We start from the raw sequence: 14,957 nt of genomic DNA, 5'->3' as shown, positions 1-14,957 counted from the left end.
AGAACCAACAAAAAAGTGTATCTCCTGTGACTGACAGCAACAGATGAAATTTTTACTTCTGTTATTTTTGTGCCTCATAAAAAAATTCTTTAAAATAAAGATGTGCAGCTACAAAACTCCCAGCTGGTGGAATATACAAACAAGATATGGAAGAAGTTATACATTAACCAAAATGCAAAAAGAATAGAAGTATTCTAAAATTAATGACAAAAAATGGATACACAGCAGTAGTTACAATGCAAGTGTTGACAGTGCACATCAGCAGCATAAATATTTCAAATTAATTATTTAACTGAGGGACAATGACATTAGTTCCAACATCGATGAAAGAAATTTTCACTAATTGCAAAATCCTCATGTATAAGGTTTTTGGACATCACAGTATCAAGTCAGTTTCAATTCACTTTTGACAGTCATAAAATTTCTCTAAGAAGAAAATGGAGATTTTCTGTCAAGCATGAAGGAATAAAATGATAAGTATTTAATTTTTCAGAATGAAACAACAGAGGTGCAGGAAGAACACTAATCTGATAATTAGTAGGAAGGGCAATTGCTAAAGGTAGAGTATGAAACTATTAGAAAATTCATTCTGACAAATACAACAAAACTAACAGACTTTTGGCTTAACAGAATTAAACTTTGAGGTTTCCTTAAGAATTCTGTACAGATTTTTCCTGTAGACAACACCAAATGGAACACTAAAAAAGTATTTCTCCCCTTTCCAGTTTACATATGTAGTCCATGAATAAGAAAGAAGGTGAAAATTAATCAAGCCAACAACATGCATAAAATTAAAGAAGAGCATTCCTACCTATAATCAGATAATGGCTGAGTTGCTTACCCAGTCCCATTAGGTTGGGTGCTGTCTGACTTGCATCTATCGTGGCAACTTCTCCCAAACCATTCACTGCTATTCCATTCACCATATTCACTGCTAGAAAGGAAGGAATTATGAAAAAGTGTCATGTGGTTCATGAGTACGTTAAAGTAAAAAGTATACAATCATTTCGAAATTGTAACACAAAAAACAAATGCAAATATGTTAGACTAAACACAAACAGCAATTTCTGAATATTGTCTCACTAGGATTGTGTTCCAAGACTGGCCACTATACAAACATGTGAAAACTATAACTTTCCAGTACTGAGAAGGGGAGGTGTTTGTGGGGGAGGTGTTTGTGGGGGAGGTGTTTGTGGGGGAGGTGTTTGTGGGGGAGGTGTTTGTGGGGGAGGTGTTTGTGGGGGAGGTGTTTGTGGGGGAGGTGTTTGTGGGGGAGGTGTTTGTGGGGGAGGTGTTTGTGGGGGAGGTGTTTGTGGGGGAGGTGTTTGTGGGGGAGGTGTTTGTGGGGGAGGTGTTTGTGGGGAGGTGTTTGTGGGGGAGGTGTTTGTGGGGGAGGTGTTTGTGGGGGAGGTGTTTGTGGGGGAGGTGTTTGTGGGGGAGGTGTTTGTGGGGGAGGTGTTTGTGGGGGAGGTGTTTGTGGGGGAGGTGTTTGTGGGGGAGGTGTTTGTGGGGGAGGTGTTTGTGGGGGAGGTGTTTGTGGGGGAGGTGTTTGTGGGGGAGGTGTTTGTGGGGGAGGTTTTGTGGGGGAGGTGTTTGTGGGGGAGGTGTTTGTGGGGGAGGTGTTTGTGGGGGAGGTGTTTGTGGGGGAGGTGTTTGTGGGGGAGGTGTTTGTGGGGGAGGTGTTTGTGGGGGAGGTGTTTGTGGGGGAGGTGTTTGTGGGGGAGGTGTTTGTGGGGGAGGTGTTTGTGGGGGAGGTGTTTGTGGGGGAGGTGTTTGTGGGGGAGGTGTTTGTGGGGGAGGTGTTTGTGGGGGAGGTGTTTGTGGGGGAGGTGTTTGTGGGGGAGGTGTTTGTGGGGGAGGTGTTTGTGGGGGAGGTGTTTGTGGGGGAGGTGTTTGTGGGGGAGGTGTTTGTGGGGGAGGTGTTTGTGGGGGAGGTGTTTGTGGGGGAGGTGTTTGTGGGGGAGGTGTTTGTGGGGGAGGTGTTTGTGGGGGAGGTGTTTGTGGGGGAGGTGTTTGTGGGGGAGGTGTTTGTGGGGGAGGTGTTTGTGGGGGGAGGTGTTTGTGGGGGAGGTGTTTGTGGGGGAGGTGTTTGTGGGGGAGGTGTTTGTGGGGGAGGTGTTTGTGGGGGAGGTGTTTGTGGGGGAGGTGTTTGTGGGGGAGGTGTTTGTGGGGGAGGTGTTTGTGGGGGAGGTGTTTGTGGGGGAGGTGTTTGTGGGGGAGGTGTTTGTGGGGGAGGTGTTTGTGGGGGAGGTGTTTGTGGGTGTGTTTGTGGGGGAGGTGTTTGTGGGGGAGGTGTTTGTGGGGGAGGTGTTTGTGGGGGAGGTGTTTGTGGGGGAGGTGTTTGTGGGGGGAGGTGTTGTGGGGGAGGTGTTTGTGGGGGAGGTGTTTGTGGGGGAGGTGTTTGTGGGGGAGGTGTTTGTGGGGGAGGTGTTTGTGGGGGAGGTGTTTGTGGGGGAGGTGTTTGTGGGGGAGGTGTTTGTGGGGGAGGTGTTTGTGGGGAGGTGTTTGTGGGGGAGGTGTTTGTGGGGGAGGTGTTTGTGGGGGAGGTGTTTGTGGGGGAGGGAGTGGGGGAGGAGCAAGCACAGTGTGGGGTGAAGAGTATCAGATCAATTTTAATCAATATCTGTTGTATTACAACTCACATACAGAGTAAGGGAAAAATGACTGCCTATATGCCTCTCTCGTACCTTATTCTCGCAGTCCAGGGTCTTGTACAAGGGGTGTTTGAAAAGTCCGTGCAAAGTCCGAGAGATGGCACACACCAAGTTTCAGCCATATTGGTCTATTCTTTGTGTTTGGCATTCGTGTGAATCAAGGAAGTCGACCAATTGTCAAAAAATGGATGAAGAAGAATTTCGTGTGGTGATTAAACATTACTTTATGAAAGGCAAAATGCCTCAAGAGACTAAAGAGAAGCTTGATAAACATTACGGTGACTCTGCACCTTCAATTAGAACAGTTTATAAGTGGTTTCAAAATTTTTGGAGGGGCCATATGGGCACAAGGGATGCTGAACGTTCTGGATGCCCTGTGGAGATTACGACTCCAGAAATCATTGATAAAATACATTATATGGTGATGGATGACAGAAGAGTTAAGGTGCGTGAGATTGCTAGTGCTGTGGGCACCTCGAAGAACGGGTACATAATATTTTGCATAAACATTTGGACATGAGGAAGCTATCCGCAAGATGGGTTCAACAATTGCTCATACTTGGCCAAAAATTGAATTGTATGAAGTGTTGCAAGGATTGTTTGCAGCTGTTCAGGAAGAATCCGCAGGACTAAGTGTTTTGCCACTGAGGATGAAACGTGAGTACACTACTATATTCCTGAGACCAGAAAACAATCTAAGCAATGGGTTACCAAGGGAGAATCCCCACCTAAAAAGGTGAAGAGCAGTCCTTCACCTGGAAAGGTTAAACTGACTATCTTTTGGGATTCGCAAGGGATAATCCTCATCGACGATTAGACCGTTTGGAAACCGAGCTGCAAGAAAAACAACGGCGATTGGACCGCAAAAAAGTGATTTTCCATCACGACAATGCACCAGCAGTTGTGGTCGCACAATTAATGGAAATAGGATTCCAACTCGTTTCACATCTCTCCCCCCCCCCCCCCCCCCCCCCCCATTCACCAGACTTGGCTCCCTCAGACTACTATTTGTTCCCCAATTTGAAGAAATGGCTGGTGGGGCAAAGATTTTATTCAAATGAGGAGGTGATTGCAGCAACTAATAGCTATTTTGCAGACTTGGGCAATTTCTATTATTAGGAAGGGATCAACACATTAGAACAGCATTGGATGAAGTGTATAAGTCTAAAAGGAGACTGTCGAAAAATAAGTTTTCCCCAAACACTTAAGTAGTTTTTACTTTTGTACGGACTTTTCAAATGCCCCTCGTATGTTATTTCCTTTACAGGTGCAACATTTTCCGAGAACCCTTCCAACACACACACACACACACACACACACACACACACACACACACACACACACACACACACACTTCCATTCATCTTCCCCCCTACTGATTTCACATGTTCATCAAATTTTAAATTTCTTAGTCTATCTGTAAATATTTAAACAATGTGACATGCTATAGGGGCTCATTACTAATTTCATAATCACAGACTGTTAGGTTCATTCTCCGAACCGAGCACTGCATTTTGTCGTATAATCATTTTGTATGTCCAGGAGCACCAAAATGAAGTCCATTCAACAATTCTCTGACAAACTGAGCTATCCGGCCATGACTCTCAACCTTCCCTAATAGCCTCTACTCTACTTTCCAAACTCTCCCACATACTTAGCAGGACTAATGGTATTTGAAGAAAAGATAACATGAGCATTAGCCTGGCAAAACAACAGTGATAAAATAATGTGTAAACAATTTCACCAGTGCATACTGCAGTGCTCGTGTTTGTATACCAATATGAATATGGCCTTTGCCTTATTGGATTCTTCTCAGAAACTTTCCTGTAACATGTTTCCTGAAGCCATTCATCAGCTTGAAGCTTTAACGTGAACTCATTCACATACACCCATATCTGAATAGCAACAGTACAGTGTGGAATATCGCATGCCCTCTAATCTAGTGTGATCTGACGCGAAACAGTTACAGCATATTTTTACTACTGCACTAAATTCACCCCAACAGAAACCAAAAACTTTGATTTATTCACTGTTACCATCCTTTAACGTACTGTATCATTGGAAATATTCTTGAATTGTGGGACATGTTATCCACAAATGCCTGGATTATGTAACACTATTTTTAGAGAATTTCGAAAATACTGCCTGTTTTGGAACGATCCCACCTCATAACCAACAGCTTCTGGTCACTTCATTGACCTACCCTAAATCACTTTCATCACGAATCCTTAACTATTCAATTGACATTAATCAAATACGAATAAGTTATAAAATATGACATACCTCAGAAAAGACATTCTGAAGCACAAAAAAGGAAGAATAAGCATTTTTAATTCTACATAAACAAAACTAGCATACTTTCAGACAACCAAAAAGAGGAAAAAACATATCATAGAATGATATAACTAAATCTATAAAAATGAATTTCAATTATGGGCAGCAGCTAGACAAACCCTTTCAGATGTTTACAGCATGGTTAAAACTCAAAAAATTTTCTTCAGCCCAGCATTACTTACCCTGACGTGCTCCCTGTGCATCGATCTGGCTCCAGTATGTTTCACTTGGAGAGGTATGATTGACACCAGGTGGAGGTTGTGCTGCTTGTCCCGTGTAACGGAAATAAGGGTTCTTTAAGTCCAGTGTATTAGATGACCTTGTACCTGTGCCTTCCACACATAGCTCAATCGTTACATCATAACTCTGCCTGTCAAAGAGATTAGAAACTCATCAGCTAATTCTTATCTTTAAAAGGAAGTTTTCTATAGTGTATATGATGGAATCATTATTAAAATATTTACATTAAAGGAGACAAAATACTCAGGAGTGGGATTTTTCCACTTTTAGATGTTTCTATCAACAATAGTTACTTTTTAAGCTTTTATGTTCCTTCTTTGGGGAGGGAGGGAGGGAGGGAGGGAGGGAGGGAGGGAGAAGCTGTCATCAGGGTTAATGGTGGGCCAACACCATATGGAATTCCAGCATTACCGATGGAGGGCACCAAGAACTTATTTTCAGCCAGATGTCCGGATACTTTTGATCACATCGTGTACATACTGAGAGGTCAATGTCAGAATTCCCAGACTCTGAACAGGGATCAACAGAAGGTTTACGAACTTACACTACACATTGCTCAAACTGTCCATTTCTGGACCAAGAATAAGAGAAAATACAGCCGCATTCGTTTTTTGAACAATATCCTGAACATGGGTTTTCTATGTCAGCTTACCATCTATAATGAACACCTAGGAATTTGGACTGTTGAGACTTGCTGATTATATACCATATCAACTCGAATCTAAGCCGCACTTTTTTTCCGGTTTTTGTAATCCAAAAAGCCGCCTGCGGCTTAGAATCGAGTGCAAAGCAAGTGGAAGTTCTGAAAAATGTTGATAGGTACCGCCACAACTAACTTCTGCTGTCGAATATATGTAGCGCTACACAGGCATGGCGCCAAAACCTCCGCGTCATAAAAAAAAAAAAAATAAATAAATAAATAAATAAAAAGGGTGGAAGACGAGCTTTTTTTCTCCGCCCCGAGTTTCGTCCACTGCACTTTCACACATTATCCAACAAAGTAAATGCAAATTCTGTATTGTTCATCTTCGAATGTAGCAGAATTTCGATGTACTACGAAAATCCGACATGCAAGACTGTTTGGGATGTTTGTCAATATGGCCAACTCTACTTTCTGAATTTTTTCCTACCTGTGAGAAGAGATGGTTGCTAATAGGAACCTGATAAAATGTGAATCACATGCAGTATTCTCTTCACCATAAGAATAATACGAATATCAACATTTTGTCATGTATTCTTTCGTGTTTGCTGCTATCTCATTTAAATCCTGCCTGCCTAATAAACTACGAAACTAGAGTGAGACAACAGCAAACGCGGAAGAATATACGTATCGTGTCACGTTTATATTCGTATTATTCTTATGCCTAATAGTGATACTGTCAGAAATGAAGCATGGCAACTGACTAGATTTTTAATTCCAAGATGACTAATTTCTGTGCAGAATTTGATGCACTAAAGAAGCAGCCACAAAGATTTTCAAACGGAGAAACATTTTCGCCTAACTCTCGTTCAGAACATGTTCTATCATACGCAGTCTATTATTTGGTTCTTGTTGATCATTATCAAAGAAAGCAACAGTGTAAGTAACAAGAAATAGCAGTCTCTTGCCATTGTTTCGCTAATGAGACGATTACTCTCTCTTTTTTTTTAATTGTAAGCGGCGGTAGAGCGCACAAAAGCAAGCCATGCCGCGAGCGGCGACAGGCCGTAAACACGCACTATCAGAATGCGACAAACAATGCGTGACACAGTACAGTAATGCATTTTGAGCTTAGAGTGACGCAAACACCTATAACAAAGAAAACAGTACTTATCAGATCAAAGCAAAATAAGCAATCGATTCAAACCAGACGAAGCATGTGAAAAAGGAAGGGTACCCGTATAAATACGGACGGAGCGCCTGACGCGCAGCAATGGCTACCTGGTAAAGCTTAACTGCTAAGCTTACGACTCAAACCAAACTACTGTAGCTGTATCATCATTCATTCGACCTAAATTGTGTCTCATATTACAATGGACCAACTTTGTTTCGATTTGGAGGTGCGGCCTAAAACTTTACTCTCCCCGTGAATTTCGAGTCTCAAATTTCCGGTGCGGCTTAGATTCGGGAATTTTTTTTTCCTTTATTTCAAGTCTCATTTTTCAGGTGCGGCTTAGATTCGAGTGCGGCTTAGATTCGAGTAAATACAGTACCCATTTTGTGTAATCAAAATGTCAGAACTGTATGTTAGAAACAGTAGAACTAAGTCTCATTGTTATTTAGCATCAATTTACTTTCTACGAGCAATGAACTTATGTCTTTAACTGCATTATTTGACAGATTACCTATGTTGCACTTAACTAGTGTCATTAGCAAACCGAATCATTTTAGAATCACTGCTATCTGTCAATCACAAAGTAAATACAACTGAACGGTATTAAAACTAAAATGACTTTTGCTGCTTTTAAAAGCTTAAGATAGATCCTTGCTACAATGGTTAAATTATATCATACAAATGTGCCTTAGTTTCAGACAAGGTATTTTATGTGGCCTCATAACTTTTCAATCACTATAATCACTGAACCGTGGTGGGAAGACGAGTGGATATAATGCAAATGGTTACACATTTTAATTTTTATGGGGCAGGCAATAATGCATATATAAAGTAGGTCAGTAATTATTCTTACATATAGTAGCCAGTACAAAGCAGTTGGAAAGGTACAAAGCAGTTGGAAAGAAAACAGGGAAACTCCTTTCACAGTACATGACCAAGGATGTAAGGGTTGCCGAGGTCACATTTTACTAACAGCCAACCCTCCAAAGTCAATTTTCCACAGAGCAACAAGAGGACTTCACACTTGTGGAGAGATAAATATCTAATGCGTTGACCAGCTGACAATGGAAATGTCACAGCCATTCTTCGAGCTGCAGATTATCTCAGCAAAGCAGCACTTGTGTTGGAGGATTATACATGCAGATGAGCAGAATGTGATCCTGTTCTGTCGTTTACCAGGAAATGGCAGACCTGTTTGTATTTAAACTACCTCATGATGCCATTAAGAATATTAGGGTCTGATCTCATAGACCTACCACGCTGTAAAGCTTGCCTAAAATTCCTAAACGAGATGTTGCCCTGAGGCCCATTATTAGTGCTGTTGGTTTTCCCCACCTACAAATTAGCCCAATATCTTGTTACATCAAGGTGCCCATAGTGGTTGTGAACATGTGATGTTCACATTGAAAACTATGATTTTTGTCAAGATAAAAGTAAATCAGTTTAGCTCAATAATATTGAGGGCTAACTGGATGTAGTTTCTGTTAACAAACATCTCTGTGGCAGGTACGTTAAAACTGTTACCAGACTGCTTTCCTCCTGGAGACTGAAGCTGTTTTGTCACCATCTAATTTTTGCTATGCAGAAAATTTTATGAAATGACAGATGGAATGGCCTTGGGTCCTCCACTATTTCCAGCCATGGTTAACAACTTCTTTATGGAGCATTTTGGAGAGCAGTTGTAAATAAGTCGACACAAGAAGCTACTGTGTCTTACAAAAACCACTTGTATTCTTGGATTTTTGAAGATTATAATAGTTTGCACAATGCAAATAAATGGTAAAGATGGAATACCAGAGATCTTAAATGGTGTTTTTCACGAGTCTCTAGGTTTAAATTCAAATTTGGCTAATGACCCTTTTTTGTAATTTTAATATGCTGATACTTGCTTCATATTTTGGATTTCCCCAAAATATGATCTCATATTCAGGATGTGAATGAAAGTAGGCACAATATACACTCTCTAGTGTTTTTTCATTACAGTAGGATTTTGTTAAGCAAAGAAGATAGCAGTTCTTGCTGAATTTTGCATTAAGACATTTCAGTTTCACATTCTATTTTATTGTGCTCTGTAATCCTAGGAATTTTGGTTTCTGTACTGTTGCCAACTGGCTCATGATTGATGGAGACAAATGGAATGTACATATTACTGTTTAGAGCACTGTGAAATTTTAGCCAGATAGTTTCCTTTGTTCTAAGCTGACTATTCTGTGCTCAGTTGCCGAGTCATTTTTTGGTCATGTTTACTGATTGCTTTAACTCTTCCTTACTTCTTCTTTTAGTAGAATTTTGGTATCATCTACAATTGTGATAGTTTTATAAATGTCCATGTTTAAGTCACCCCACACATTTTCAATGCATCTGGGAAAGTGCCTGCTTAGAGCAAGCAGTCACATCAGTGCAAGTGCTTCAAATAAGATAGAGCACTCTTTGTTAAGATCGGTACAGACAAATCACCAATACATGCGGAATTGGAGTTTGTCTAATCCTTCTAATGCATCTGTTACTTCATCTTGCATGGCAGTGCTGATGCACATTGACCTATTACATGTGGTTATTTTGGGTTTGTTACTTTATTTTCTTGTGACAATGTTACATTTTTACACAATGCTCTCTTTTCACCAGTGGCTTTTCGTAACACCACATATAGCCTAACTGTTTGTTGAATTTTATATGTATTTACCATTACATATTATTTTTGCTACTCTCATTACTTTTTTTAGTATTTTTAATATTTTTTATAATATGTTTAATTCACATGAGGAAGTAATAATGTTACACAGTATAGCACAATTATGACTTTTCTTTCCTCTCAGCTGAGCTGTATACTAGCCAGAAGCAGTACTTCAACCAGAGTTTTTAAACATTGCAAAGATATTCACTGAGGCATTTACATTCCAACAGGTTCCACTATCACAAACCAACATCTAGCAGCATAATGACATTCAATGGTTCTTGATAAAGACGATGGAAATTGTATAAAGCTCTGGTGATTTATTTTCCTTTCTTTCTAATGTGATGTGGCAAGACTTATGACACCATTTTATACAAGGATGTTATCATGAGAAACTTTGTTCCCATACTAAAAATTATAAATGTGTAACATTTCGATTTTAGCTCTAAAACTGTTACTGCTTTAAATAGCATGATCTGGTTTCTTTTACATTTTACACTTGTCTGTCATGAATCAACTGATTGTTAATACTCCAATACTGACACCAAGGGCATGTTTACACGAAATAGCTAATGATTAATTCAAATGGAACATTAAATCTGCCAAAGTGGAGGTGAAAATGAAAGGAGGTACAATGGGGAAACAAAAGCAAAATAAAAAACCTGTCCTAAAAATATAAATCTGGAATGTTCCTTTGTTCAGTTGTCTACAGACTTTCACTTCTGAAAATGTACATAGGCAAAAGTCCAATATTCAAATTAAATTATAACAAAGTAGTTTTCAGCATTTTTTTAAATTTACCTTTGATTGGCTAAAAGCAAAACTCTTCCAGTAAGCAGCTGTCCAGCTTTCACAAAAATTGGTGTCTCCAAGAGACATCTAACCTGGTACCAATGTGTGAGAGGCTCTGATGGAGCTGTTGAGAGCCATATTGTTGAATTTTTGCCAATAAATGCAACATCAAACCAGAACGCTAATCCATGAACTGTTCCAGATTCCAACAGGTGAAACTGCAGAGGAATTTCTGTAAGATGAAAATGAATTAATGTGTTTTAAAAAACATGCGATCTTAAAAGCTGGAGCTGAAATGTGTGCACTTCTCATAATACAAAAATGTGTACTAGACATAGTGCATAATTACCAAAAATAGGAATTTCCCACCATATTTATCAGTTTATGGATTGAATATCTTCAATTTGGAAAGCGATTAACACCATTATTCTACTGCAAACACAAAATTCTTCCCCAGAGTAAACACTTTGACGTCACTATCAACCGTAAAGTAAAACACTCTTTCAGACAATCACAAATGGCTTTGCTATTGTTTGAAATTCCAGTCCAATATTTGTAAGTATTATAAAGTAACAACTATGATTGTCCACACAGATGTCACATTAGGCAAAGTACTCTATTTGTGTTTAAATAAAACCATTCATTCAGCAGTTTTCTGTACTTACCGATTCGATGGAGATCTGTTTCACTGGCCTGCTGAAAATCCACAGTATGCCTGACAGACTTTGCCATACAAACACGGACATCAAATGTGTCCACTATGGGTTGCCGGAAATACTCTTTCATTGCAGCATGCCTTAAACTGCTTAAGTCCACTCCATGGAAACACTGCTGATACCTGACAAAAAAAAAAGTCACAGTCAACTCTCTAGAAGTTTACCACCTGACTTTTATAATTTTAGGACAGATTTGTGTAATAACAGCACTACATAAATACATGCTTTAATAATGAGGAACTGATTTAAAAATTACATGTAGCATAACTTTATTACATACATGTCATCATCTCCAGGCTGTTCTCTCTTTCCTTGCGTTGTACATACCAGTAGATAACACTCCCCTCAAAACCTGTAGGGGTTACTAGTTAGTGTACTTTTCATGCAAAGGGAGGTGTCCTTTTTGTAACTCTGTGCTAACATTTGGTTTAGAAGCTGAAAGAAAAATAAGAGAAAGAAGAACACTGTTTTCTGTAACTGACCCCCCGGTATTTACTGAAAGATTAGAAATAATTGCCTATCAAAGCTGATAGGCATCTGTTCAATTTTTCTTCATTTGAATGCTTCTGGATGTCTTTTACTTAGAACTAAACGTTAGCACATACCCAGGATCTGATCTAATGGGTAGAGGGGATTAAGACTAGATTTTGCATGACCTTGTCAAAAAATAGTCGCTCTGTATACAAATATTTCAATTTCCCTGTGATACAATGCAAAGTTTTCACTTAAATACATGTTGACTTGCGAGAAGATGCTAAAATAATGAATGACAGCAAAACACACACACACACACACACACACACACACACACACACACAGACAGACAGACAGACAGACAGAGAGAGAGAGAGAGAGAGAGAGAGAAATTGTCCACTGATCTAGATTTCAAAGAAATCTAGAAAACTACTGAGTGAGGTGACGCAGTGGTTAGCACACTGGACTCTCACTCAGGATGACGACAGTTCGAACCCACGCCTGACAGCCTAATTTAGGTTTTCTGTGATTTCCCTAAATTGTGTCAGGTAAATGCCAGGATGGTTCCTGTACAAGAACACGGCCAACGTCCTTCACCACCGTTCTCCAATCCAATGTGGCCTATGACCTCACTGTTTGGTCCCCTACCCTGTATCAACCAACCAACCTGAAAACCACAGAGAAACCTCAAGTTTCCACTTAATTTTCCTGTTTGGTGTTTTTACTCCTTCCTTGTTAAATTATATAACATGTAACCACAATCCTCTGCACTTTATATTTATTTGTACTTCGTAGGAAATATTTTGTACACATAATTAAAAAGATATCTCAACTGAAGCCATGAACTGACATGCAGCAGCAACATTTAGCCTGCCAGAATACAAGCATGTCACTTGCCACTGTACAGTCATATAACTGGTTTCCTGTAGATGCCAACACTAATTTCGCAATGGTGATCATGCACTCACAATTTGTAACTTAGTGATGAAGATTGTACGGCTTCTTATTGTGGCTGTACCATCTACATATTTAATGACACAATATGTGAAGTACATCAAATTGATTCAGGTATGGAAATGTTGTCATATTTTGCTTAAAGTGATTTCCAATTCTATATGTATAATTTGGAACAGTGCAGTCAGTAGTCACTGTTGAAATGCAGAAATGGAGGTGGGAGGGGAGAGGGAGGAGGAAGAAGAGCAAAGTCATCTTCGAAATTAAGCTGCTGTTCATCTCAAATTCACTTTCCTTATAAACAGTACTTTGCTATCTTACATTTTTTTGTTTCTTTCATCAAACTAAACTATTCATACTTTTTTACATGATCATCTCTGACTGAAAAAGTGTGTGTACTCACCAGAAATTTGCTTTGTTAAACTGCTCCATGTAAAGGTTATCATCAGTAAAGGGGGCTATATGCAGATCCCCCCTGGTTGGGAACATTTTACCTAAATTAAAAACCAAACAATCTTTATCAGAATTTATACATATCACAATACATGTCTACTACAATATCTAAAAACTGTAAAATCCTGCGAACTAAATGACTGACAAAATAAAAATGTAACATCATCCCTCTTTATAATACCAACTGATTCTTTTACCAAGAATTCTTTTGTGCCACATATTGAAATTATGTTTTTCATTTTGTCCATTAAGCAAGCTAATTCTGTAAAAACTGTATGGGGATAGTTATTACTGATTTCAGTACTAATATCAACTTAATCTAACAATATACGAAGGACACGAATCCTTTTTACACTTGTTAAGGTGAAATACACTACAGTGAATGATAAAAGCAACATACTAATTTTTACAGTAGCAATTACCTATATTCTCATTTACTTATTCATTGCTGCGAGATAGCATCATTCCCTTCACATTCCAGCTACCCAGCTATACAGGGTGGTCCACTGATCGTGACTGGGCCAAATATCTCACGAAATAAGCGTCAAACGAAAAAACTACAAAAGATGAAACTTGTCTAGCTTGAAGGGAGAAACCAGATGACACTATGGTTGGCCCACTAGATGGCGCTGCCATAGGTCAAACGGATATCAGCTGTGTTTTTTTTTTAATAGGTCTACCTGTCAGGAGTCAAAGCAAGAACAGCACAATGGGGTGTAGGGCTTTACATCAGGAAAGAAATGGAACCCAGCGTAGTTGCAATAAGGTATGTAAACGAACGACTGATGTGGATAGATTTGACAGTGTCTAGCAAGAAAATTAGGATTGTGTCAGTATATTCGCATTGTGAAGGGACAGACCAAGATAAGATGGATAGTTTTTATGAGGCACTCAGTGATGTAGTTGTTAGAGTAAAGGACAAGGACAGTGTTCTGCTCATGGGTGATTTTAATGCCAGGATTGGAAATCGAACAGAAGGGTATGAAAAGGTTATGGGTAAATTTGGAGAGGATATGGAGGCCAACAGGAACGGGAAACAACTCTTGGATTTCTGTGCCAGTATGGGCTTAGTAATCACAAACTCCTTTTTTAAACATAAGAACATTCACCGGTGTACTTGGGAAGGCAGGGGAACCAGATCTGTCATTGACTATATAATAACAGATCAGGAATTCAGGAAGGCTGTGAGGGACACACGTGTATTCAGGGGATTCTTTGATGACACTGATCATTATTTAATCTGCAGTGAAATTGGGATTGTGAGGCCGAAAGCGCAGGAGGTCATGCCCATATGTAGGAGGATAAGAGTGGATAAACTTCAGGATAAGGAAATCAGGCACAAGTACATAACAGCGATCTCAGAAAGGTACCAGTTAGTTGAATGTAGTCAATTACAGTCATTGGAAAAGGAATGGACAAGGTACAGGGACACAGTACTAGAAGTGGCTAAAGAATGTCTTGGAAGAGTAGTGTGTAAAAGTAGGATGAAGCAAACAGCTTGGTGGAATGATACAGTCAAGGCAGCCTGTAAAAGGAAAAAGAATGCATATCAAAAATGGCTACATACCAGAACCCAGGTAGACAGAGAAAGTTATGTTGAAGAAAGAAACAAAGCCAAACAGATAATTGCAGCATCCAAGAAGAAATCGTGGGAAGACTTTGGAAACATGTTGGAGACTATGGGTCAAGCTGCTGGAAAACCATTCTGGAGTGTAATTAGCAGTCTTGGAAAGGGAGGTAAGAAGGAAATGACAAGTATTTTGGACAGGTCAGGAAAACTGCTGGTGAATCCTGTGGATGCCTTGGGCAGATGGAGGGAGTATTCTGAAGAGTTGCTCAATGTAGGTGAAAA

At 39.7% G+C, this 14,957-nt stretch overlaps 1 protein-coding gene across 5 annotated transcripts in view; it reads right to left on the bottom strand.

The window, feature by feature from the left end:
• The window catches only part of LOC126183488 (histone-arginine methyltransferase CARMER), a 106,169-nt gene that overhangs the window by 50,478 nt on the left and 40,734 nt on the right, over positions 1–14,957 (bottom strand). For 2 of the 5 annotated variants that reach the window (XM_049925521.1, XM_049925518.1), the window contains exons 6-10: positions 13,056–13,146; positions 11,174–11,346; positions 10,518–10,740; positions 5,171–5,358; positions 842–934 (exon numbers count right to left, since the gene is read on the bottom strand). In XM_049925521.1, the coding sequence (XP_049781478.1) occupies positions 842–934; positions 5,171–5,358; positions 10,518–10,740; positions 11,174–11,346; positions 13,056–13,146 (768 nt within the window). Of the gene's footprint in view, positions 1–811; positions 935–5,170; positions 5,359–10,517; positions 10,741–11,173; positions 11,347–13,055; positions 13,147–14,957 lie in introns of all 5 variants that reach the window. The other 3 variants (XM_049925516.1, XM_049925517.1, XM_049925520.1) reach the window with 3 other exon arrangements.

This window comes from Schistocerca cancellata, chromosome 4 (genome assembly GCF_023864275.1).
Source record: "Schistocerca cancellata isolate TAMUIC-IGC-003103 chromosome 4, iqSchCanc2.1, whole genome shotgun sequence".
Lineage (NCBI taxonomy): Eukaryota > Metazoa > Arthropoda > Insecta > Orthoptera > Acrididae > Schistocerca > Schistocerca cancellata.
The sequence above is the reverse complement of the archived record's forward strand: the minus strand, read 5'-3'. Positions and strand labels throughout refer to the sequence as shown.